Genomic DNA, 27,613 nt, shown 5'->3' on the forward strand with positions numbered 1-27,613 from the left:
GGAGCCTCCAGGGTCCCCTTTCAACCGGGCGTTCCGTTCGAAAACCGGACAGCTGGCAACCCTATCCAGAGCTCTAGGAGCTTTACAATGTTTAGAATGAACAATATTGTAACAGAATAAAATCTACAACATACTAATACAATTCCAGTAACCCACTCATATCCTTTAGCTGTTCAAGCCACCTCCTCTCCAGTGTCCGCTATCTACTACATTCAAATTTTTGATATCAATATAGCCATCACTTCTTGTCCTGGTTGTGTGATTTCTTGTACAAAAAATACTAATTTTCCCTATTGCAAGCACTTCCTGTGAGATAAATGTTAATCTGATTTGATTCTGAGGTGATCAATGGATCTGTCTACTTACAGTTATAAACCTACATAGCCTTTGCAGAGAGCAGCAATCTGACAGTGTAAAATAATCTCTTCAATAAGACAAAAATTTGTCTTCCCTTACCAATTATTGACTTAGTCCCTTATTCTGCAGTGATCTTCACACAAGGAGAGGGGATCTACCTAGACAGAGCTCAGTGCAGGATTGGGAAATCAAAAACAAAGCTCACGCTGATTGCAGTGGGACCCAGATTGTGCCATTAATAAAATGGAAGGGTGAATGGAGAAATGAGGCAGGAGGGAACTCCTTCAGTAAGAAATGAGAGAAAATCTAGATGCCCTAATTACTGAAAAGATGGATATCCCAAATCAGAACCCTTACAATAGCAGAAAAAGAATGGTAGAAATTCCTGTACTAGATGGCTTAAAGCAAAATTAAAAAATCACTACTGTGCAATACATGCATAAAACAATCATTCTGATCTTATAGAGATACTTCACAGATCTTACATTAATTTTTTTGCTGTTCTTCATGTCAGAATAAGCCTTCTTTGGAGTATCCAGTTGGGTTACAATTGTTTTTGAAATGTTGCCTTCCAGTGATGATCCATAAAAGCGTAGAAAAGACTGCAACTTTTGATTGCTTCGAAGGGCCCATGGATCTTTGCCCATTGCTTCAAAATACACAAATGATGTTACACACACATACATGCTTTTTATATCCCTTACCTCCTTGCCTATATACTGCCCTTCCTTTCAGTTTTTGTACTGTGAGGCATGAAGGCTTTGTTTTCCACTGCAAAAGTGCTTTGTAATGTCATGCCATTTGGTGCAATTCTCTGCAAACCACAGTAGCAGCTCTTTGGAACTGCCAGAGAGAAAGAACTGAAGATGCTGTTTAGAAATAGATGGTTTCAATGGAGATTTGTTTTTAAATTATTCAGTATTTCAGAGCAGCAGCAGGGCCACAATAAAGGTATGGGCCATGTAAGAAGTACCAAGGCTCTGTTGTAATGTCATGTTTGCCAATACAGGCCTAGAATCTCATCATTCTTAAGTCACACTTTGCCAACCTGTGGGTTGGGTGATTACAAGGAGTCCTCAGAAGGCTGTGAGTGGACAGACTCCCTCCTCTGAAGTTTGCTTCAGGAGAATTCAGGAAGGAAACAGGCCATTCACAGGCTCAGGGGAGCTTGGGTGTGAAGCAGCAGCACTCATTGCTCTCTCCCCCACAGAGCTACAAGTCTGATGTTGAGTGGAGATCATAGAATCACAGGACTGGAGGGGACCTCAAGAGGTTTTCTTGTTCAGTCCCCTGCACTCATGGCAGGACTAAGTATTATCTAAACCATCCCTCACAGGTGCTTGTCCAACCTACTCTTAAAAATCTCCACTGATGGAGATTCCACAACCTCCCTGGGCAATTTATTCCAGTGCTTAACTACCCTGACAATTGGCAAGTTTTTCCTAATGTCCAACCTAAACCTCCCTTGCTGCAATTTAAGCCCATTTTTTCTTGTCCTATCCTTAGAGGTTAAGAAGAACAATTTTTCTCCCTTGAAAACTGTTATCATGTCCCCTCTCAGTCTTCTCTTCTCCAGACTAAACAAATCCAATTTATTCAATCTATCCTCACAGGTCATGTTTTCTAGACCTTTAATCATTTTTGTTGCTCTTCTCTGGACTTCCTTCAATTTGTCCACATCTTTCCTGAAATGTGGTGCCCAGAACTGGACACAATATTCCAGTGAGACCTCCTCTCTAGCACACCCATGCAGGGGCAGGAATAATTTAGCCTTAATTTTTGATAAACTCAGAATAATTATTCAGCATAACAGAAACAAAAAAAGGAAGAAAAAGTGATATTATTAACATGCTATGGAATTGTACTACAGAACAGTGAATCAAAGCCTGCCCTACACAATGATGACCTTTCATGAAAAAAATAATAAATCTTGTCCATCAAATATTGATTGCTTAGTATATGAAAAGGAAAACTGTTTAACTGTTGCTTTATTTCTAATATGTACAGTTTTGTGAAATGGCTACTTTTCACTTTTGCGAGTGTTCATTAACTATGGCATTGATCCTGCAAACAATTACAGACATGTTTAACTTTAGGCATGTGAGTAGTCCTACTAAAATAATCTCAGCAATTCCCATTATTTCTAAATGGAGAAAACATTATTCCAGACCCAAGTTGCTTTTTTATATTAATTATCGCTATTTGTATTACAATAGCACCTGTGTCCCCCAATCAAGGACTGGAACCCTATTGGGCTAGGTACTACACACACTGAAAAGACTATCTCTACCCCAATACACATTGTTTCATTAAATTAGTGCAACTTTTAAATCATTTTCTGAAACTATAAAACTACCCACACTGATAATACTTTAGCTTTATCTGAATAGGGTTTAACAGAATAGAGTCTTACTTTGAGAACTGGACTTTGTTCTGTCATAATCATCACTGAGAAGCTTTCCTGAATGCCAGTGTCGAATTTCATCAAATTCTTTTTGTTTAATAAGTGAAGTAACAGCAGAGTCATCACTAACAACAAAAGACACATCACTGATAATGAATACTATTTATAATATAATTATTTTCAGAAATAAAGGTTTTAAAATATATGTCACATCAGTAGTTTGCTGGTCTGATAGAACCTACATGGAATAATATAAAATTATGAAAATGCAATTGTAAACGTATAAAATATTTAGAGTCTGTAGGTAAAAATCCAGCCCTGGTGAAGTTAAGGAAAAACTCCCAATGACTTCAGTGGGGCCAGGATTTAATTCTGTAGTTTCAATTAAGCAAAGATACATAACCATCTGCTCACTTTAATCAACACCTGAATACTTACCTTAGAAAACATTTGGGGTGATGTCATATACCTCTTATGAGTGAAATTCACCCCAGTGCCATAGTAAATCGTTACACACCACCTAACTGGCTCTTTCCCATCCCAGGTGGTCTCAGGGTCTGTCTATATTTAGAAAATGTTCCCCTTGTTGCTAACTCTGGTTTAAAAGAACTGATGTTTGTAGCAATGGGAGTCCAAGTATAGACATGATTTTGGCAGCTGACATGGTCTACAGTACCTTCTTGGGAGCAAGTCTAATCAACAAGCCAAAGCTCCCAATGTGGTTCACACTGGCAACCTGATTTGGCACTCTGAACCCAGGCTGAATTCAGTGGGTATCTTGGGTGGTCAGAGAATGGAGGCTTGTGGTCCTATTGTGTGTAACATTTTAATAATGTGGTTCTATTCTATATCAGTTGTTATATTGCACATATCACTATAGTATCTGGGCACCTTCCAGTAGTGTGTTAAGTGATGTGACTAACATTTGTCACTTGTGATTTGTTCTCTCTCTCATATGGTCTCCACCGAGGGAAATTTGTGTGTGCAATGTAGTGATTTGTTTTGGAAAGGTTTGGAGGGACATTGTTTGTGGTTTGGAGAGTTTGGAGGGGGGAGCAAGGTACACACTGCTATGTGTTTATAGCAGAGAAGGCAGTTCAAAGAAATGTGTCTTGTACTTGGAGTGGAAGGTGGTGAGGTTTCTGATGGTCCTTAGTTCCTGTGGAAATTCATTCCATAGTTTCAGCTAAGTCCCTGCGAAAGCTCCATCTTCTGCACAGACAAGCTGTACCCTTATCGTAGAAAGTTCCATTATGCCTCAAGAGCAGAATTGTTAATCATGGTCTTCATTTCAGAGATTTTGGATGTGTATTATAAATTGGTGGGTGGTAGGGAGTGTGGGGGTGTGAGAGAGGTAGAGAGACACATACATGAAACCCACATGTACATGTTTATGAGAGAACAGCACTCAAGAACGTCTTGTAATATATAGAAATGCCACGACAGGCTACTCTGTTTTTCCAATATGTCTTTGTTTGTTTGCTGTTACATTTTAATGCACAATGTTTTTACTTCTTAACTTCCTACATTTTAATTAATATTTTCAAAATGTTGCCTGGGTTGTTTGATACCAAATTATGAAAACAAAAATAGTCATCATCACAATGAAAATTCCTAGAACATGACAAAACCACAATACCTAATGATTTAATCTTATATATATTCAGTAAAATAAAAAAAAGTAAAACAGACACATACCTCTTTAAAAATGGTAGGCTACTTAAAATATCTCCAGCAAATTCATCCACAACCATAGATGTCATGGGTATCAGACCTAGATTAGGAATATTCTTGGATTCTTTTCAATTTGAAAAAAAAAAGACAGTTCTTCAAAAGTTTGCTACAGTAACATATTTGCATCAACATCTTAAAATACTGTCCAAATGCAATTTCAGTAAAGCAAAGTCACAAAGCCCTTCATTCAAGCCTATACTGATAGCTCAGATTTAGTGAATAAAATATCCAGGCAGAGTTTTGATTAATATTATTGCTCTGTGAAACCGGCTAACAGAAGGTTCTGTAATGCACAGAACTAATTCCTTCTAGCCAAAATTTTCAAACCTAAGAATCGAAAATTAGGCTTTTAAATCCATACTTAGGCTCCCAAATAAAAGTGGCCTGGTTTGAAATGGGAGTTGTAGATGCTCATCACCTTTGAAAATCAAGTCACTTTGTTCTGCTTAGCATTTTGGGCTACTTTTATGTAGGAGCCTAATTTTAGCCATTCAGGTTTGAAAATTTTGGCCTCTGTCATTTACAATCTTACTTGACTGAGCACAGAGAGAAACAGCAGAATGTGTCACTTATAAACGATCAGTAAAATTATAAGGAACTTTATACTAGGAAAGGCAAAAGAAAAACTGAAACTTAACCAGTAGAACAGTTCTTGTAATTTAACCTAATATAGCATTAAAGTAGGCTGTCCTCTCCCCACTTGTACTAATTTATTTATGTTGCTTGTGTCTTATTTGCTGCGACACATGTAATGTAAATAATTTAACTGTAGTTTGAATTAATTACCTGTTGTTTTCCAAATTAATTTCTCACAGTTGTTTCTTTCAATTCATATTTATTTTCCTTTCTTGCTAGGTCTTTTAATATTTGCCAAGATTCTTATCCTGACTTGCAGTTGCATCTAATTGTGGTGGTGTTACAATTTCCAAAGGTGAAAAAGTGAATGAGAATGTGTGCATTCCTCTCTGACCATTCTTTTCTGTACTCTCCTTATTACTGTTACTTAAAATAATAAATACTATGAACAGGACTATATCCTTTCACTATTATTCTGGGTAGAGCATGGCAGACAATGTCACACAGACCTCCCTTGTAAACAAAAGGAATACAGCCATCACACCAGTAGGGGCGGTGACAGCTGGGAGCCCCCAGGCCCTTTTAAATAGCCCGGGTAGGCCTCAGGGCTCCTACGGGTCCAGGTTGGTGCCAGCGAAGGCAGACAAGTGGGCATGTGGAAGCCCTGGACATGCCAGAAGAACGCACCCATCAGTGCAACCGGCAACAGTTGTCTGGGCACCAGCCAGTGCAGGCGCAGCACCGTGCGAAAACTTCAGCCATCCCTTTCCAGGGGGCCCATTCACTGTTCTGCCTGGGGGCCAGAATTACTGTCAGCAGGCCTGAATGTGAGCGAGCTATCCCAAGAAAAAAACAGTGAAGATAAAGCACATTAGTTTTATAGCAAGGTAAACTATAATAATAAAATCATAGAAATGGGCTGGGAAGAATCTCAAGAGATCAGGTCAGGTCAGCACTCACCTCCCTCTTCTCTCACCTAGTTTACCACACAGTAAAGCTAAAGAACCTTATCTTCACTGTGTTTTTACCTTGGCATGGCTCACATGCATTAGTTACCCTGGGGTAAGAAACACACTTTTTTTTAAGCAGTGAAGACAAGGCTTAGCTACAGTGATCCTTAGTGTATCTGCTAATTGCAGAATACCCAGAACTATCTCTCCAGCTTCTGTTTCCTAACTGATGAAACTAGAGATAGGTAAATAACTAGTGGCAGATAATTTGACACATTTTACTACTTCTGTTCATGAGCGGTTTGCAGTCATCCTGCAATTTTCTTGATTGCGTAGGACTGAATAACACTTTGCAAGTTCATTAATTAGGGGCAGGTCATTGTGAATATCGAGAATGATTAGATTTGTTAGCTGGTTTTGTTTGGATATGTGGGTCATACGATGCTTTTTGTCCCCCTAACTGAATGGGCCTAGTTCTTAAAATAATGTTTCTTATGTGACTATTTCTTTCCTAATTCAAAATTCAGTTTCTTTGAAATCATCATTTTCACAGACATGACTGTTAACATGACTGCCAGTTAACCAATTTGTGAGAACATTTGTGAGAGGTGAATTCAAAAAGGGTCTGAATAGTCAGAACAAATTCATTTAAAAATCCCAATCAATTTTTTTAAGTATTTGCCCAGCTATGTATGAAACCCTCCATACTAGTTGCCTCTGATGAAATGTAGGCAAGAGTTTGGTCAACTCAATAGCTCCTATTAAAGGAGGAATATTTTAAAAGATTGTTGTTTTCACTAAGCAGTAAGATTTCTTTGAAATATGTCAAAAGATTAAGCAGACTGTTCTGTTAATGGAGGAATCACATATTCTCTGCAGAATAGAGCCTTAATAAATACAAATTTTAAAATCATGAGTTAAAATAATAACATAGTGTAACTTTGAAGATTGTTACTATGGTACCTTTAGTTGGTGAAGCTCTCTTTTTAAGAAAAGATGTAGAAGTTCTCCTCAGAGGCAAAGACTTTCCATCATCATCCTTTCCAGCTAGTTTTGATATGATACTCCACAGATATTCATACTCTCTCTTAATTTTTTCCCCCATATCCAAGTTTAATCCTAAAATGGAATGTAAAGTGGAAACTAATATTTTGATAGAAAATATTTATTTTATAACTAGCTTTCTTGAATTTTTTGCACACTTCAGTATAAGAGTGGCAGAATTGAGGACCTTTGTAAATACAGAACAAGACACAACATCAAAGTGACAAAAGAGAACACAGTTATGTCTGTTACAGAACAATAACAGTGGGTGGAATGCCAACTTGAAATACACATTCACACAAGCCTTGCACACCAAGCCTTATGTTTAAGCATTTAGAAGTAAGCAGAGCTACTTGCCCTCTTATTCCTTCCCTGAACCAGGCAGGCAGGGAGTGGACAAGAAAGAGAGGGGAATGGGTTGAATCATGACTACACCTATCACTCACTTGCTGAAGCAGTGTAGGAGGCTGGGAATAGGGGTAAGGATAGTAGTTTACTGCTGGTATAGGCAATAGTAATCTTCTACCGCACCCACTAATCTACCTGAGGAATGAGGAAGAAGCAGGGGAGGAATTGTGACAATGGTGTCTCTGTATGTCAAAGTGCATCCCAGAGATGCTCCTACATAGGTCCAACTTGCTCAGGTATATGCCCAATGTCATAATCTAATATTAATTAATTTGACATGAACTCCTGAGTGTTTTATTGTTAGATTAAAATCTAGATTAGGTTTAAAAACTAATAAGTAAAGAAACAAATATGAATGTAGTACCTTGCTCATTTTCTACTTCATAGTAATATGCAACATTCTTCCACAAAAGATCATCACTTAAATCAGGCAAGTGAGTGAAATCCACTTTCCACAGCTTTTCAGTTGTCAGGTGTTTCAGAAGAAAAAATTCACAACCTTTATGCTAAAAGGAAAAAAAGTAAATAGGATGAATACACTAGATTAACTTCTGCTCAAGGTATCAATACTCAATGCAAAGAAAACCTTTTTTTTCCCCTTAAGATTTTGGCTCCAGTATCAGATACTGAATGCACCTTGAAGGTTTTTTTTTAATTACCCAACTTGATTTTTTGGTGACCATAAAGGTCTGAATGTCTGCTAAACTAATCCATGCACTTAGACCATTTGGAGAAAAAGTGTAAAGCAGAGTAGTAGGAAAGAAGCACAGATTTAGAAAAGTTAAAGGGAATAGTGATAGGTCACATTACACCTGACAGGAGAGTGCATTGTAAGCTCTAAATGGTAATATTATTACGAAAACTCCAGTGCCATTTTGAGAAGATAAGGCATTGATAAGACAGTAGTGAAACACTGGCCATAACATATTTAAGGGCATGATTGTGTCCCTTTATTCATGTTGAGTAGCACTTTACTCACAAAGAGTCTCATTGGTTTCAATGGAACTATTCAGGTAGTAATTGCATTACTCAACATAGCTAAAGGTGGTGAAGTTGGGCCTTAAATTTGCAAAAGGTGCTTGTACAGTAAAAACACAATAGACTGAAATTTAAGAAATATAATGCAGAAGTAAACAACTTTGATTGAATAAGGAACTTTTTAGGTCAGTGAGGACAGTGTTCATATCTTCACTTGCTACAGCATTCTTTTTCATTTGTTCCTGAACTTTTGCATAGTTTCACTGTGTTATTAAGTAATTGCTGGGCTCCACTCAAGAGGTGTCTGTATTTTGGCAGTAAATGAGGGACTCTTAAGTGCATGTCTGACTCTCAAGGGACTTGTGAGTCCATTGCCTGATCATGCATATGCTTAAACTTGTGTGTAATTTACTCAGGTAAGTGGTTCCATTACAATCAATGGGATTACTCACAAGATTAAAATTATACACATGTTTTGGTGTTTGCAGGATTTAGTTATTGGTACTTGTAAAGCACTTTGAGATATTTGGCTGAAAGGTGCTATCAGTGCGCAAAATATTATAATTTATTTTTGCTACAAAGAGCCATGCAGCTTCACAAAGAACTAAACACACAAGACAGTTAAGATGTATCATTCATTTTATTATTTTCCCCTAGGTTTTTTATTTGAAATATTAGACATTTTAAAAATACTTACTTGGAAAATTTTGGTAATAATAATTTTTAAAAACTACAAACAGTTAAATGATCTGACCACATCTTCTATTAGAAAATGTAGGCTTGCAAAGGGAGTGATTTAAAAATTAAATATGCTCATCCTATGTCTTAGGACACACAAGTTTGCACTCATGATAGTGATTACTGTAATGGATAGCATGATAAAACCACTTTAAAAGGTAGCCAATCCTTCATTTTAAAAGCCATATTTGGGCAGGATCACTGAAGGTATTTAAGAACTTGAATCCCACATTTAGTGTCTAAATCTCAGGTTTAAATGCCTAAATCCCAGTTTTGCCTCCAGTGTGATCCACAGAACTCCCACCGAACCCTGTAGGTGCCTAAACTCTCTTGGTGTCTAAGCTTTCAGAGTACAAGATCCCTAGGTGCCTATGTTCCTGCCTCTGGGCATGTGCACTGTGGATAAATATTTCAACAGTCCTTGGGCCAGAGAACAAAAGAATGACTTGTAGTCCAGGGGCTTAGGCATTCACTTGGGAGGTGGGAGACTCTATGACACTAAGGGCTTGTCTCCACTTACTGGGGAATTGACGCGCGGCAATAGATCCACTGAGGGTTGATGTAGTGGGTCTTGTCAACCGCTGATCGCTCTCTCATCGACTCCGGTACTTCACCAGAATGAGAAGCATAAGGTAAGTCAACGGGAGCGTTCCTCCCATTGATCCAGCACAGTGTAGACACTGCAATAAGTCGATCTAAGGTACATCGACTCAAGCTACATTATTCACATAGCTGGAGTTGCGTAACTTAGGTCGACTTAGCTCTGTACTGTAGACTTGTCCTCAAGTGTTACAACTCCTAAGTCCCTTTGTGGATCCCATCCGTTGTGTCTATTGTTAATAAATAAGAACTAAAAGTACAAACAATGAAAATGCAATGCCTACCATTTGTATAAATGTGAAAGCTTGTTTACGCCAATGGTAACTGATTAATCTAACCCGAGCTCGTTGTGAAAGAGGTAAATGGAAAAGAAAAACCACACTCAGGCAATACATCCTGATTAGGTCTTCAGCTTCTTCTGGTGTTATTTCCCTACTCTTCTCCTGTATAAACACAAACAAAAAGTATCATACCTACATGCAACCTATTTTGCAATTCATATTTTGAAAGGAGCTTCAATCTGACCTTCCATTTTGCACCTGCTATTTTGCAGACATAACTACAGACATATAGAATTGTTCTTTTAGACCAGAGGTGGGGAACCATTTTTCTATCAGGGGCCACTGACACACAGAAAAAATCAGTCACGGGCCACATACAGCCCCACAGGGGGGTGTGGAGGCTTGGCGCTTCTCCCCACAGCAGCGTGGCTCCAGCCCCATGGGGTTCGGGGAGCGCAGAGGCTTGGGTGGGGCCAGAAATGAGGGGTTAAGGGTGTGGGAGGGGGCTCCAGGCTGGGGCAGGGGGTTGTGGTGTGGGTGGGGATGTTGGGTCTGGGAGGGAGTTAGAGTGTGGGAGGGGGTTCCAACATGGGGCAGGGGGTTTGGGGTGTGAACTCTGGCCGGGTGGCACTTAGCTCAGGTGGCTCCTGGTTGATGGTGCAGTGGGGCTAAGGCAGGGTCCCTGCCTGCCAGGGCTCTGCACTGCTCCCAGAAGTGTCTGCCATGTCCAGCCCCTATGTGGAGGGGCCAGGAGGCTATGCGTCATGCCCATTTACCACAATTCCTGGCCAATGGGAACTGTGGAGCCAGCACTGGGGGTGGGCGGAGCTTCCCTGATCTCCCCTGCTACTAGGGGCCGCAGGCACATACTCGTCGCTACCGGGAGCTGAGCGCAGCCAGCCAGACTTCTGGCAACCCAGCAAGCCAGCAGTCGCAGCTCCAGCCCTGTGTGGGGGTGGGAAGGTAGGGGTGCTGAGGCTCAGGACTTCTGGCTCATGGTGCAGAGACTTGCTACTGGCCAGATGAAATGAAGCAATGGGATGGATCTGGCCCATGGGCGGTAGGTTCCCCACCCCACTCAATCTGACTTCATCTATTGGCCTGATCAAGTAGCTACACTTATTAATGAGATCAGTTCCATCCACAATTATTTTGCATCTACAACATTGTCTCAAATTATTTGTGCCTCAAAAACTGAGTGCAAAATGCAAGGCCAACTCTGTAGCTCTGGTCAATACTTGTTAAACCCGGAGGTATAAAAGACCATATTATATGTAAGTAAAAGTTTGTCTACACGTAACATACCCAACACAAGCAAGGACATGAAAAATTAAGAAATCTAACTCTCTACTCCTCTACCAGGAGATACTGACTTCACCAGCATACACCATAAATCACACATTGCTACCTTAAGTCTGCTCCTATGAGGATGCCAGACTTCAAGCACCTCTTACCCCAGATGTATACATCGGGGAGCAGTTAAGGTTACCATGACTGGTCTGTGATGTATAGTGCTCAGGGTAACAGTACTACTAACCCCAAATGTTCAAAAATCAAGACCCTCAAAAATCATGAGATTGGCAGAAAAATCTTCAAAATTTTTGATACAAGTAAATATTAGGTTCTTCTAATTTGCTTTCTAGTTTTGGAGCCTTCAGGCTGCACTTTGGTCTCATTTTTAAATCTTCCTATGCAACCATGAGAGCTAGAAACTCACTTTGCATTGAAAGAAAGCTGAGTCTCGTAAGCACTTGTCTTTAAAAAGCTGGGACTTTAAGTGAAACATTAGATATAGGAAGAGTCATGATAAAATTGTGAGATTTAGCAACACTGGGGTTATTAAATGCCCTGACTCATTCCATTTAATCTTTTAAAAGGCATATATGATAGCATAGAGCTCCACATCCTGTATGGAACAAAGCATTCTAGTCTGTATTTGAAATAGCTCCAGAGATATTTATTTCTATGTATATTAATTGCTGCTTTTCTGCAAATGATTTGTGTTCCACTAACAGGCTTTTATGTAGAAATATTTTGTAATAATAGTTTATAGGAGTAGATGGATAACACACTGAACATATGCCATAGGGAAAATGCATACCTCTAAAATATCACACCTATCAAGGTGAGGGAAGGAAAAGAAAAAAGCAAGAGTTTGTGCTAACTGAAAATCCTACCTGTTTTTGAATGGTAGCCTGGTGTTTCTTTTGTAACCTACTGTACGTTCTCAGCCCCAGTGCACATGTGACTATGCAGACAATGTGTCGAATATCAGATATTTCTGGCCAAACATGCTTGAGCTGGGATAATGTCTCACAAACCTGGTATCATGAAATATATAATTAAATATATGAGGAGAATTTTAAAGGAAGAGTTTTCTCTTTTTAAAAACATGATAGGCAAAGAAGCCAACAGGGACCAAAATCACATGAGTGAAATATTTAGTCACAGGCCTAGAGAAATAAGAATGATGCCTCCCTATAGAGGTGAAGGATGATTTGCCAATGCCTTGCAGTATTGAAGTATTGAAGTCAATGGCAGTCATTCCACTGATTTAAATAGTCTTTGGATCAGGCACTAATCCTGCAGACCTTTATCCATGTGCTTAATCTTGAGCAAAGTTATTAACATACTTAAGTTATGGGGCAGCAAATGTAAAGGAGCGGCAGGACGTCGCTCTAGGGCGGCAATCCGCCCTCGGAGGCCACTCTGTCACAGTGCATTTCACGCTCGGTGGCAATTCAGCGGCCGCACCATCACTCCGCCACTGTGTTTGGCGGCAAGTTTGGCCGCTTGGGGCAGCAAAAACACTAGAGCCAGCCCTGGGGACCTATATTTGTAGTCTATCCTCCAGATAAAAAGAGAATCAAACATACTCATTAGCAATAATATATCACTCACAAAGTGTACACATATGCTAAATAAGATACATGTAGTATTTAAGAATAAATAAATGATATGCCAATCACCATAAAAAAGGAATTTTTAGTAAAAAAGTAATACAACAATACTACATATTACAGTTTTAGAGTAGGGCAGATTTGAAGGTATAAAATACATTTAATTTTGAAGCTGATAAGAGGAGCTACTTAGATCTTTTGCTGAACATAACTGTGTGCATTTTTATACTTTCCAGTTTACATTTTTAAAGTGGAACCCTCACAATGGATTTTCAGCTTTCCATTTTTCACTTTTTTTTTCATATTACAACATTCCTAAGACATTTTCCAAAAGTATATATGGAGGATTTGGGTAGAAACCCTTTTGAGTTTTTGACTGAAGTAACAAAATGAAGTACCTCTTTTTCCATGTCCTTCACACTTGAATGTCCAGAGAGAGAAAGTAACGCTGCTGTACTGGATTCCTGCAAGTCTTTAACCAGCGTTTGGAAAACAAACGGAATCTCTTCTCGGTGCTTAAAAAATATATAGTTTATTTTTTAAATCAAGCTTTTTATCTTCTAAATTCAACCATTTTATTTTTAAATGTACATGCTATTAGAATATTATGACTTTTTTAGGTCATTCAAAAAGGCTGAACTGGAAAATACACATGTTAATACCAATTTGGAGTACTGATACAGTTCCTCCCAAAAAAATGTTATAATGGGTACATATTGTAGAACTCAATATTCAGAGTAGAGAAGGTGGTGATGAATTTCACTCTTTTCTGTTCATGTATTTTCTGTGAAGAGATTGTGATTTTTTTGAATATATCTGTTCAAAATTGTGTGAGGATTAATTTATGCTAATATTTTTTGGCCTGTAGCTCATGAGTGAGCAGCTTATTGTGAAGAAAGCACAATCCTTGCCCCAACTGGCTCACAATCTAAACACAAAGAGCAGGCAGGGGGAAAAGGCACCACAAATTTAGCTAACAAATATACACAAATTCCCAATCTACTCCTCAAGTATGGTATTGTCTATCAGCAAGTTTTGTACAGGCATTACAACAAATTGGTCTCTCAGAGGGGCTTAAATGTGGAGAGGGTAGAGGCCTTGTGGATGAGCTCAAAAAGGGCTTTGCATACATATGGGGCATTAAACTAAATAAAGGTCACTTTCTGTACTGAATGTAGAGGCTCTGCCCCAGCCTACAGCTCCTCACTTGCCAACTGCCACTCTACTAGTCAGCTTCTGTGCTTTGCCTTTTCCATTTCTCTAGATTCTTTCTACTGTCTACCACTTTCCACTCACACACTTTGTCTCCTTTTCCATGCCTACCCCTACAGTGCCCCCTACTCCAAGAAAATCCTCATTGAACCTATATGCAATAAACCTTCAGTACCTCCTCAAACCTTGCCTTCCCACACAATCCCACAAACTACAAAGTATAAAATAAATAATAAAATAATAGTAATAATAATAAATAATAAATATTAATGCAAAAACAGAAAAAAAGAATAACTTGGAAGTCACATGACACACCCCATACCATTTTAGCTATGCCATAATCTACTCATGCACTCATTTCTCCTTGTCTGATATTTATTTAACACCACATTCTGTGTGAATACTCAACTTAGTCCCTGTCCCAGAGAGTTTACAGCCTATCTCTAAGTCAATTTTTCATTACACTACTGTAAGTTTTCAAATATAGACAAGGCCTTAGCTCTCAAAGTCATTTTCAGGCAAGATCTACTACACTGCTTAAATATTAAATTTCTCTATTAAATATCTGTAAAGATTTCATATATTGTTTACCTGAGAGAAAAATTCCTTGTGCCTATACATGCCATGGATGTGATATCCATAAACTCTGATAAAATCTGATTCCTGTCCAGAAGTAAGGACAACATTGATTCTTTTTGACAAGGCATGAATGATAAATAAATTGAGAAAGCTTGTCTGTAGTTTAGTCAGTCCATCATCAGAGATTATTATAAAATATGGGTAGCTTTCTTGCAGGAAAGATTGCCACTTCCCTTCTAAAAAGTTGGAAAATTCAGTGTGAATGACAGCATCAGTATTGTGCTGAAGATGGAGAATCAGTGTAGTACGTAAGGACAGGAGAGTCGGATGCCTGTAATATGCATGCTCTGCATCCTGTGAAAAAATTAAGTAAAATTATATCATATTTTTATACAGATTAACAATTTCAATTAGCTGCAACTAGAGTATAAACGTGTTAATTCTTAGTAATGACATATTTTGTATGTACATCTTCATATTATCTGCTTTGGAGCTATTACTTTGAATTAACAGGACATGAAAATAACACTTTACGTTATGTAATTTTAATAACTTCCAAATAAGACAATAATTTAAATTGGGGGCCCAGTCCTGCTAACCTTTAGCCACACGAATAGTCTTATTGGATCGATCATGCTCTCACTTACATTGGTGTAAATCCATAGAATCTCTATTGACTTCAGCACAGCTATGGAGTTACTGTGGATTTATACCAGTGCCATTGAGAGCTGTATATGTTCAAGGTTACTTGTGTGCAGAAGCATTGGCAGGATCAGTTTCTAGACCGAAAACATAAGGAGACATTAAACAATACTGCTGACATAAAGAGTGGAAGCAAAAGCTTGTGGGCCAGATTCTTGGCTGTGCCTAGTGAGCAACTGGTACAGCTGGGGATTTATGTGTGAGTGGTTTGGGCCAGTTCCTCAGGCTGGGACTACACATGCCAAGGTTGTTCTGAGGATCACCAAAGTGCAAGGACTGCTTGGTCACACACCCTTTCCACTAGGAACATGCCCTGCACCCTGGATCAGGTGTAGATGCCAAAACAGGAGCCACTAGAACAGTAGTCTTCTACCAGGGGCATGCAGAGGTCTTCCAGGGGGTACATCAACTCACCTAGATATCTGCCTAGTTTTACAACAGGCTACATAAAAAGAACTAACAAAGTCAGTACAAACTAAAATTTCATACAGACAGTGACTAGTTTATACTGCTCTCTATACTATACACTGAAATGTAAGTACAATATTTATATTCCAATTAATTTATTTCATAATTATATGGTAGAAAAGAGAAAGTAAGCAATTTTTCAGTACTCGTGTGCTGTGACACTTTTGTATTTTTGACTGATTTTGCAAGCAAGTAGTTTTTAAGTGAGGTGAAACTTGGGGGTACACAAGACAAATCAGACTCCTGAAAGGGGTACAGTAGTCTTGAAAGGTTGAGAGCCTCTGCAGTAGAGCAACCCCATGCCTAGGAGATCCTCCACTAACCTGAATTATAGAGCTTAAATCTGCTTTGCTCCAGGGAAAGTGGTGGAAACCAGACTTCTCAGATTCAAGATTTGGATCCTCTATGTCTTATTCACATTGCCAGAATACCAATATATAGGTAGATACTCAAAGTATCCCCAAAATGTACATAAATTAGAGTTAGACACACTGTAGTTAAAAACCTAGAAATTGCCAAGCTGGATCAGACCAATGGCCATTCTAGTTCAGTATCTTATCTTGGATGATGTCCAGTGGTAGATGCTTCACTACTTTATTCCTCACTTGATGGGTCTCTTACCATGGTCCTTATCCCCTTTTTAATTTACTTTAAAATTGTGCTTGCTCTATAATATAACCTGACTTAAAATATTTAAGTAAAATTAGAATATTCAAAGCTTTTACTTTCTCTGTACAGATGCAAGAAAAAGAGGATATGAATTTCAACTTTTATATATTTCCATATTGATAAATTGACTAAAGAAATTAATTACAGATTCACAGTTGGAAGGGTAACCGAGCTACACTCTACAGTTTCTTTTTACCTTAATCTAATTTCATGCTATTATGCACACATGATTTTATCAGAGTTGGGGGTGGGGGGAATTGCTAGGGCCTATGTGAACAAGTCAACATATATATAAGCGTTAATTTTACAGTAATTTTTCCTAACTTCATAATTAAATCTGAAAGATATTAGGCTGTGTAAAAGAATGAAGTGAATTTAAAATGTCATTAATTTACCACTTAAATGTCTTGATAGAGAAAGAAAAATGTTTTGTTAGCAAATCTATTCAGTGAAAGCATTACTGACACCCTCAAACTACTGAGATGCCCAAATATCGCCAAAAATAACATAAGAACGGCCATACTGGGTCAGACCAAAGATCCATCTAGCCCAGTATCTTGTCTTCCGACAGTGGCCAATGCCAGGTGCCCCAGAGGGAATGAACAGAACAGGTAATCATAAAGTGATCCATCCCCTGTTGCCCGTTCCCAACTTTTGGCAAACAGAGGCTAGGGACACCATCCCTGCCCATCCTGGCTAACAGCCATTGATGGACCTATCCTCCATGAACTTATATAGTTCTTTTTTGTTATACTCTTGGCCTTCCCAACATCTTCTGGCAAGGAGTTCCACAGGTTGACTGTGGGTTGTGTGAAAAAAATACTTCCTTTTGTTTGTTTTAAACCTGCTGCCTTTTCATTTCATTTGGTGACCCCTAGTTCTTGTGTTATGAGAAGTAGTAAACAACACTTCCTTATCAACTTTCTCTACACCAGTCATGATTTTATAGACCTCTATCATATCCCCCATTAGTCATCTCTTTTCCAAGCTGAAAAGTCCCAGTCTTATTAATTTCTCATACAGAAGCCACCCCATACCCCTAATTATTGTTGTTGCCCTTTTCTGTATCTTTTCCAGTTCCAATATATCTTTTTTGAATGGGGTGACCACATCTGCACACAGTATTCAAGATGTGGGCATCCCATGAATTTATATAGAGGCAATATAATATTTTCTGTCTTATTATTTATCCCTTTCTTAAGGATTCCCAACATTCTGTTCGCTTTTTTGACTGCCACTGCACATTGAGTTTTCAGAGAACTATCCACAATGACTCCAAGATCTCTTTCTTGAGTGGTAACAGCTAATTTAGACCCCATCATTTTATATGTAGAATTGAGATTGGAAAACATAATGTCCTTTACTTTGCATTTATCAACTTTATTTTCATCTGCCATTTTGTTGCCCCGTCACCTACTTTTGTGAGATCCTTTTGTTTACCTCTTTTTCCAGATCATTTATGAATATGTTGAATATGACTGGTCCCAGTACAGACCCCTGGGGGACATCACTATTTACCTCTCTCCACAGTGAAAACTGACCATTTATTCCTACCATGTGTTTTCTATCTTTTAAGCAGTTACCAGTCCATGAGGGGACCTTCCCTTTTATTCCATGACAGCTTACTCTGCTTAAGAGCCTTTGGTGAGGGACCTTGTCAAAGGCTTTCTGAAAATCTAAGTACACTATATCCACTTGATCCCCCTTGTCCACATGCTTGTTGACTCCTTCAAGTTTCCAATTAGTTTCCAATTTGTCTTAATCTCACAGTGTTATTTTTTGTTGCCATGGGCTGGAAATAGTGTGTGGCTCTCAGAAAATGCTTGAAGTAAAAACAAAATCAACACAAGGAATAGAAATGAACAGTAATCCTTGCTCAGTACTACATTCCATAGGTATGTTCCATTTCAACCCATGGATAACACAGAAAACTAAAATTAACCAAAACCAACTCCCTTCTGAAAGAAGTAGGAAAGAAAAAACAATATTGTGTTACCTAGTGGCAAAAAAAAAAAAAAAAAAAAAAATCAGCCACATAGATTAATCAAACACCAGAGAGAATACTTGTAGGCCCAAATTCAGAACTCAAACTGTCCACAGGTGCTTACCCATAAAGATGCAACTCACTGAGGACCATGAGATGCAACTAAAGATCCTCCTAGGCTGGATATATAATATGAACATTTAGTAGCAGGTTTTGGGTAATAGTCTATGTATTTTATCACATACTCCTGTGAACATCTAGGAATTCCCTGCTGGGAATACAGATGCATTTGTTATGAGTAATTTGCATGAATACACTCTCAGGCTCACAATAAAACTACTAGAGCTGGGCAGGAAATGGTTTTACCATCCTGCATCAGGATGGAACCAAGTCTTTTCATCAAAGTGAGAAACCAAACTTCCAAAATAGCTAGTACCTTGGTGGTTAGGATGCCACGCCTGGATGTGGGAGACCCAGGTTCAAGTCTCTCATCTAAATCAGGCAGAGCAGGGAGTTGAATCTAGGCCTCCCACATCCTAGGTGAGTACCCCAGCCATTTGGCTATTCTGGACTAAGCACACAAAGGCACTTCATCCTGGTCCTGGGAAATCTTGCCTGACAAAATTTTCATCGAATCTGGTACATTCAGGCAAAAAGTTTCAGTTTTGATGAACTGCCATTTTCTGATGAAAAACTGTTTCACTGAAAACTTTGCAACACACTCTAAAAACTACTTTTGCATGGCTAATTGTGAACCTTTTTGGGGAGACATTAGCTAAAGGTCTGAATTTGACCTTTATTGTTTTATTGCTTAAAGACTACCTAATGTATTATGAATGAACACTTTTCTCTAGTGAAGAAATATAGTGCAAGAATTCAATCATTCATTGCAAAAATCATGTATTTGTTACCTTGAAGAAAACAATGACGTATTTTGCTCCTTTGTTTGTTAAATCCAGTAGAAAGTGTTCTACCAGGTAAAAGAAGTGCAGGTTCTGTCCTGGCAGTAATGTTTGTTCACTTATGCAGGTGATGAATAATGAATCTCCATCAATCAGAAAAAACTCAGATTCAACGTAATCATTGAGTAGGCTTACATACCTGGAACAAAGAATGCATACGGCAACAAATAGTACAATTTAACATCAATGTGGAAACAATACACTGTACTTGAGGAAATGTAAAAAGTAGCAGTTTAAAAAAAAAATCTTAAACAAACACAATGATCCAGTTCTCTATGAGAAAAATAAGATCAGTAACTCAGTCAAAAACAGTGTCACCATGTTGTCTCCGATTATATTTACAACATTCCTATCGTCTGCTATAAGGAATGTTTGTATGATATGAATTTTATACACCCTTATACCATTGTAAAAAGCAGACAAGGGCATCGTCAGCCCTAGAAATGTTCCAGGCAGTGATCAGCAGAGTGACTCACATAAAACTAAATAGATAAAGAGTGTAGGGTGTAACTTATAAAACTGAATAACATGAGCTATTTACACATAGCCAATATTTGCTAAAAAAAAAAAGTACTGTGCCATTCCAAACATATACGTGAAAGCAAAACTGCCTATTTTCATATGCAAATATAGGATCAGAATATAGTTTAAATGCCTGCTTCTGAAAACCAGGCTCCCAAAGTATGGTTACAAACCATGTCAACAAGATAAATTTAATCTTCATAGGGACCCTTTTTGAAGTGTCTAACAAAATAGTTGATATCTTTTCTTGTACAATGCCAAAACAGTTGGTTTCATCTCTACTAACTAATGAATCTACCTATTCAAGCTATTCGGATCATATTGTATTCTGGGACCACAGGTCACTGGTATTGTTTGCTTACAGCGGTCCATTCTACTCAAGAGCTGTAGTCCCTAGTTGCAAAAAGAAAAGGAGTACTTGTGGCACCTTAGAGACTAACCAATTTATTTGAGCATGAGCTTTCGTGAGCTACAGCTCACTTCATTGGATGCATTCAGTGAACTAATCCCTAGTTGCTTTACAAGCGCTACCCTTAGTAGAATGCATTGCAGAAAAGCAGGTTTGAGATTACAAATGAATGGATAATGTTGGCAAAGTCTACACCAGAAGAATGGTTGCAGGCTTTGAGCCAGACTTGGATAAAAGGCATATGCCACTGCTGTCAGCTGGGAAGGGAGTATATTAATAAAGTCCTGTCCTGATTCCATATTCAAGGAACTTGCCAGGTTGGTTTGCCTCTGGCTGATTTTGATTTTTTTCTATTTTTTACTCAGCAAGCAGGGAACAAAAGCTGACTGAGGACCAGAAGTTCTGTTTTGTGTGAAATTCTGTGATTTCAAAATTTGTTTTCACTCCAAATCATAATGATTTTTTTCAGATGTCCTTTTAAATACAAATTTTTAAAAAATCATTTTGGGTGAATCAAAACATTTCATTTTGAATTTGACTTTCATTTTATTTTCATATATTTTAATTTTCTATATGTATTTTGTAATTTTATTTTTGTTACTTTGTATTTGTATATTTTATTTAATATTTATTATTTGTATAATATATTATATTATATTTGTATTTCATAATTTATAATATAATTTAAGATTTTTTCTAAACAAAATATTGTTGAAATTGACATGTTCCCACAGAATGTTTCAATTTCAATGACTCCACATTTTCTGATGGAAAAACATTCAGTTTGAAAATTGCCATCCAGCTCTACTTTGAATCATAGTATAGTGATTTGTTAGTATAATCTGAGGGAAAGTGGTATCTAGGATGTTTGTAGATCAGAGATGGAAAAGCTAGGTGCAACCCTTGAACACAGCCCTTGAACACTTTTGAATATGGTCCTCAGGTATGCAAATTTTGGGTGCCACTGTCTAAATGTAGCTGTGTGGACTGTAGATAGTGTGTGCAGTAGCACCGCAATCTTCTGAGTTTTACTGAAATTCTTCTCTTGATTGACAATTTCTCTTTGCATTTTTTTCAGCTCAAGTAATTGCAACCATACTTACTCAGCTTTTGGTATGTCGTTCAAAATTAAGTCAGATATTTTCTCCAGAAGTCCTATATGTTTGTCTAGTTCTAAAAAATTAATAAAACATTTTTCTTAGCAATCAGTCACAAGAGTTATATGATCAAAGAGTCAGCCTATATCTAATCACTCTCTCATTCTATTGTATTACATGTGAAAAAGCTGTTAAAAGAGCATTATGATTGCAACTCAAGCACTCAGAAGTTAGGAAATGCAAAAATTAAGGTTTTTCATGGGGAAAAATAGCATGTAATCATGTAAGTAAAGACTGTATCATAATGCATATGCAACAGGAGAGGCAACCTTAATTCTGGCATTTCCTGTCTTGTGTGCTCAATTTTGCAACCTTAATGTTTTTTTAAATATAATTTCCTAAGTTTAAAAAAAACTAAAAAAACCCAGAAAGTCCATCACATGGAAACAAATTAATGGGTCATATGTCACCAGCTGGGACCTTTAGGTACACAACACAAACCTCTACCACTTGAGTTAATCCAGTAACTGAGAAGTATTAGGCTATTATCTTCTATGTAGACCAGACCAGCCACTAAATGGGAATGAGGCTAGTGGATTTCACAAAGGCCACACACTTTGCTAGTGGATTTCACAGCTATTTGCTGAGAGCAGAGGAATGTAGCAACTCAGTAATCTTGGGTTCCATACAGATTCTGGAATGGAGATTGCTCTAATGGGCACATTATTGCATCTAATGCTTTCCCTATTTGTCCTGCCTGTCCCTGCACATATGACCCTAATATATACCCCCCCAGTCTGTCTCTGCCCTATTTCCCCACAGCTAGTTTTTGCCTTTTCCCCTCTCCTTGCAGCTTGTCTTCACACACACACACACACACACACACACATAGACACACACACCAGCTTATAAAACAGGGTATTCTAAGAATTACTTAGTAAAAAACAACATATTTTTCCTAATTTCATTCTCTGAACGGTTGAACTGTTTTTAGTGAAACTTTCAAAGAAAGAGTTCAGTTTGAAGTAGGCACCCAGCATAGAAAATTTCAGTCTCAACAGTTGAAGCCAGATCCTCCAGTGGCAAGAAGGGGCCATAAAGCTGTTTTAATATGGCATCTGGAGATACACCTATTGTGGATGTGGTATGACATAAAGCCAACATAGGGGGCACGTTGGGAGTGTGCCAACAGCAAGATCAGGCATGACCAGAGAGCATTGTGATGAATGATCCTTCGTCAGACATGAGGCTAATCTAATTTGCATCATTATAACCAGATTTAGGGATTGGGGAAGTACAATGGTGGCATACAGGTTGGCCAGACCCAAGAATCATGGTCTGTTTGTAAAGATTTTATATTTCAGTTAGCGCCAGTCATCTGAAGGATCCCTTAAGCTCTTTATTACTCCCTAACCAGAAGTTGAAGAGTTTGATTAAAATAATCATGACTGAATCTTAGCTTTGTGCTTTACACATCATATTAGTGCCAGATGAGTGACATAATTTATTTATCCCATCATAATTTATACCATCGAGTTGAGTGTCAGAGAACGTAAGTTGGTTTCCATTCTGCTTCAATAATGGCATAATTATTAGAAGAAAACTTTGTGGTAAATTTCCAAAGAAATGGAAGAGGATTTAGTACTCCACTGCTTCAAACTGTATCCCATCACATTTAAATATTCTCTTTTTTGTCTCTACTAAAAACAAATACAGAAGTTTGTAAAATAAACATACTTCTGAATTTTGGTCTAATGTTGAGAAACAACAGCTCAGGGACATTCAGTCTAGTCTAAGTCTGAGAAATAACCACAGAACTGGAAGATGAGTGTTAATCTGTGAAAACGATAAAATCTTGAATGAAGCCTCCTTTCAAAACCACATAAGCTAGCGATATGATTATGAACAAAAATGAATGTATCTTCTCACCTGGATTTCTGAAATCGTACTTGTCTTGTCTGCTATAATCACTGGCCCTTGAAACCTGCTGTATCTCCTGTTCCCAGCAAAACACATTTGAAAAGTCACTGCAGCCACTTTTATTTTCTACTGGATCTTCAAAAGACACAGATTTTTGTTCAAGGTTTTGGGCTGTGAGATCTCCACCATCATCATCACTGCCATCTTGAACAGTTCCTCCAGAAGCCATGATGGCTTTATTATGACTCTTGACACTGTCAGTCTTCAACTTACAGATGCTTATTAGATGTACTATTAGTCTTCGAAATGCCTTTTAAGAAACATATATTTTTCTGTAAAGGCAAAGATTATGGGCCTTATTAACTACATCAATGTCCGCAGAATCATTGAAAATTTTGGAAGAAGACAGCTAGTAAATTGCCATGAGCCCAAGCCAACAATATTTACTAATTTACTTCATATATTAAACAAAAGAAAATAATATATTAGACTTATGACAAAGGAAGGAATGTATACATTATAAAAACCTAGATGATTAAACAGAAATAATTAGTTTATAGATATCGAGTCTGTTATTGCACACTTGTGCACAATAACTATACAGATCCACTAAAAAAAAAGACAACATATAATTCCTATCAAATCCTCATACTACTTACTTGTAGTGCTGTTGGCTACATGTTATGCTCTAGCATGAATACATGTGTGTTCAGGATAACTGTCTGCCAGATATGACTGCTTCTCTACTATGTTTTTTGTTTACTAATTACTCCTGCAGGAAAACTGCGCCACTGCACATGCACAGAATTTATATCCCCCTGCAGATTTCTTTGCTTCCCCACAGAAAAATGACTTTCTGATGGGGAAGCAATGGGTAGCCACAAGAGCAGTCATGAGACCCTCCCCAGCAGTATGTTTGCAGTTCCCAGGGCAGCTGGCGGAGAGGTAAATCACTGTGGGGTAGGGGGTGAGACTGGGGAAGATCCAGCTGGTGGCTCCTACCCTTGCACTGGGATCAGATGCTAGTCCCAGCTGGGCTGGGGAGGACAGGACTTCCTCTTCCCCTGCACGGTCTCCAGGGCCAGGTCAGACCCATCCCCAGATTTCTCCCCCAGCTGCAGGAAGCTCTGCAAACTCCCCCACACACACACACACCTGCTTCCTGCACCCATCACTCCTCAGCTGCAGGGAAAGGGATTCTTGTACAGGGAGTTGCTCCCCCAACCGCCATGCATCCAGATTCCCCCATACCCAGACCCTCCTGCCAAGCCTCACCCCTTCCCCAGCATTCAGAACCTTTCCCCACGATAAGCCCCACTCCCCCTGTACCTGGACCTCCCCGACGAGCTACCCACATCCGGATCTCCACCCCACTGAACCCCACTCCTCCAGCATCTGGATCCCCCACTGAGCCCCCCACACTGAGCCCCAACCACCTTCACCAGGACCCCCCCTGCAGAGTCCAATTACTGTTGTACCCCAAAACCCCCAAAAAGCCTCTATGCAGCCAGATCTTCCCCCGCACCCGGATCCCCCCACTGAGCCACCCGCACCCAGATTGCCCCACTGAGAACCCTCTCAAGCCACACCTGGATCCCCCCACATTAAGCCCCTCCACACGTGGATCCTGCTTTGTTGAGCCTGCCTGCCCACACCTGGTGCACCTGGCATGGAGGGGCAGGGCCTTGGGGTGTTTCTGGGGCAGTCCCAGTTCCTGCGCTGTGTCAGGGCTGGGTGCAGCCTCAACGCTGAATCCATGTTCCAAGGGGGAGCAGCCAGGGACTGCTCTACCAATTTTGCCGCCCCAAGCAGTCACCGCTGAATTGCCGCTGCCACAACAGAGGCGGAGCTGCCGCCAAATTGCCGCCATGCCTGGAAAAGCACCTGTTTGGAAAGCTGGTGCCTGGAGCCGGCCCTGGGAGCAGCACAGTGATCTCCTACCTCTGTGCAGCCAGTGGCCTGTGCTCCCCAGTGCCATGCTGGAGCCTCCACATTTATTTGACAAAGAAAATTTTCAGAATTTTGCAGAATTTTAAAATATTGTGTGCAGAATTTTTAATTTTTTGGCACAGGAGTAACTAATCAAGCCACCACTTCAAAATAAAGAAAACTAGTCAGCAGAGAATGCTGCAAGATCCTTTAAATTCCTGTGTAACAGATTCAAAGACAGAGGCCCCAAATGTCTCTTATTGGAAGTGATTTTAAAAGATATTTTGATTTTAGAAACATTACTTTTTTTAATTCACATGATTCCTCCAAATTCCAAGAGCTCCTAGGATCCCTGGTTTTCATTTTACTCATCCTACTTCATAATTCTACCCCAGTTATTCCAATCCTGAAATTCATTCCCTTCATCTGCCAGTTATGCAGTAGTTTTATGACGCGGACTCAGATATCCACTAATCACAAAGAGAAGAAATTCAAATTAATTTGCGCTGGGGACCTTAGACTTTGAGGTTTTTTTCAGTGTCACTGAAATCCTCAGGTTTTTTGTATTTTTTATGAAGATAGTTGCCAAAATCTCTCCTGCTTGTGACTTCACCTGAACCACCATAACCAAGAGAGATAGCAATGCCACCATTTTTAAGGCCGGAATATAATAAACTACAGTGCCAGATTATAATATTGGTTTCATGTGTGCAGGCAGCTCAGAATATCAAATGAAGAATTTACTTTTTTTCTGCTTCCAATAAACTAAAAGTCAGGATTCTTTGCATTCTGCAAGAACAGAATACAGGATAAAAGCAAGAAAATTGGGTTACTGATGATTTTTATCCCTGATGGGTGTTAACACTTGGACCATATTTTCTACATTTGGTTACAGCCTTCAGATGAAAACTAGAAAAAGTTACCCTTTTGTTACTATCCTGATTTTACAGGATTATAAACAGCTGCTAAATATAACCTAAAATGTATCAGTACACCCTGGTACACACCTGGTACACCCGCTTCATAAAGAACAGTTCCTGGCACCTAGAAGCAAACATACTACGTACCACATTACTACATTTCATTGAATCTAACAAGAATTTATGCCATAACCAGACCCTTAAGTAATTAATCATAGATATCTGAAATATTCTAGGTGGCTCAAAACAAAATCAGATGCTGATTTAGAATGACACTCTTATAAATGTGCTGAATTGTGGAGGCATCGGAACCTGAACCAGTATGGACTATATCTCTGAGAGCGGCTCTAATAATTAATATAAATAATAACTGATATATCACTTCTGATGCCACAACTGTGCATCCCACTGTTCAGATAACCCTCTCTCTCCCCAAACCTAGTACAAGCTACGGATCAAATTCTCCTTTCACTTTCCTCTGTACTGACATAACTGGGCTTGCACCAGGTAGAATTAAGGGACCTAAGAGTGGGACAATTAAAAGATAGGACTCAGAATAACTTGTTCTGCTCAGTAGGAAATTGGCGGAGGCGTTTAGAAAGTAAGAATCCAAGGGTTTTGGAGGGACTTGCAAACACCCCCCTCCCCCGCTGCTCCCCACAGACCCCCTGCTCCCCACACCCTGACTTTCTCACTGACAGCCCTGTAAGCCCTGCGCCCCTCAGGAGACCCCTGCCGGAGCAGCTCACTCCCCCTCCCAGCCGTGTGCAGTCCCGGCTAGCGCCCCAAAGAAGCGAAGAGCGTCCCAGTCCCCCGCAGCCAGGGGCTTTCCTGGTCCAAGCCTCCAGCTCCGCGCCCCCTCGAGCAGCAGCGGCACCGGAGAAGGCAGAAGATGCTCCGCTCTGCAGACCGTACCTGTGCCGGGGGCGAAACCAGCGGGGAAGGCACCTGGGAGCAGCTGCTGCTCCTGTTCCTGAGTTTATGATCGGACAGGACGGAGTGGGAGGTGCCTCCGCGCTGTCATGGGTAAGTTTCGATTCTCCGAAAACACGAAACAGGAATTTCTTTGGATTCACTGCAGGAGGGGAGCGGGCGTGTGAAACTTTGGACCAGAACTGCATCCCTCTACTGCTGATACTTTGAGCTACTGGAGATAAGTCCGCCCGCTGAGGGCTAATGCACACAGGTTTACATTGCTAGAGTGATGTTGGTTTAGGGCTTGTCTACACGGGCACGTTTCTGTGCAGTAAAGCAGCTTTTTGCGCTCAAA

At 39.4% G+C, this 27,613-nt stretch overlaps 1 protein-coding gene across 1 annotated transcript in view; it reads right to left on the minus strand.

The window, feature by feature from the left end:
* The window catches only part of LOC140910511 (probable ATP-dependent RNA helicase DDX60), a 68,998-nt gene extending 41,682 nt beyond the window's left edge, over window positions 1-27,316 (minus strand). Inside the window, exons 1-13 of the mRNA XM_073341569.1 lie at window positions 27,259-27,316; window positions 23,504-23,804; window positions 21,581-21,650; window positions 19,496-19,685; window positions 14,774-15,115; window positions 13,369-13,485; window positions 12,248-12,391; window positions 10,074-10,232; window positions 7,838-7,979; window positions 6,985-7,140; window positions 4,460-4,559; window positions 2,771-2,886; window positions 843-1,006 (exon numbers count right to left, since the gene is read on the minus strand). Of these exons, the coding sequence (XP_073197670.1) occupies window positions 843-1,006; window positions 2,771-2,886; window positions 4,460-4,559; window positions 6,985-7,140; window positions 7,838-7,979; window positions 10,074-10,232; window positions 12,248-12,391; window positions 13,369-13,485; window positions 14,774-15,115; window positions 19,496-19,685; window positions 21,581-21,650; window positions 23,504-23,723 (1,920 nt within the window). The 5' untranslated portion in view covers window positions 23,724-23,804; window positions 27,259-27,316. The remainder of the gene's footprint in view (window positions 1-842; window positions 1,007-2,770; window positions 2,887-4,459; window positions 4,560-6,984; window positions 7,141-7,837; window positions 7,980-10,073; window positions 10,233-12,247; window positions 12,392-13,368; window positions 13,486-14,773; window positions 15,116-19,495; window positions 19,686-21,580; window positions 21,651-23,503; window positions 23,805-27,258) is intronic.
* Between the last annotated feature and the right edge of the window lie 297 nt (window positions 27,317-27,613).

This window comes from Lepidochelys kempii, chromosome 4 (genome assembly GCF_965140265.1).
Source record: "Lepidochelys kempii isolate rLepKem1 chromosome 4, rLepKem1.hap2, whole genome shotgun sequence".
NCBI classification, from domain to species: domain Eukaryota; kingdom Metazoa; phylum Chordata; order Testudines; family Cheloniidae; genus Lepidochelys; species Lepidochelys kempii.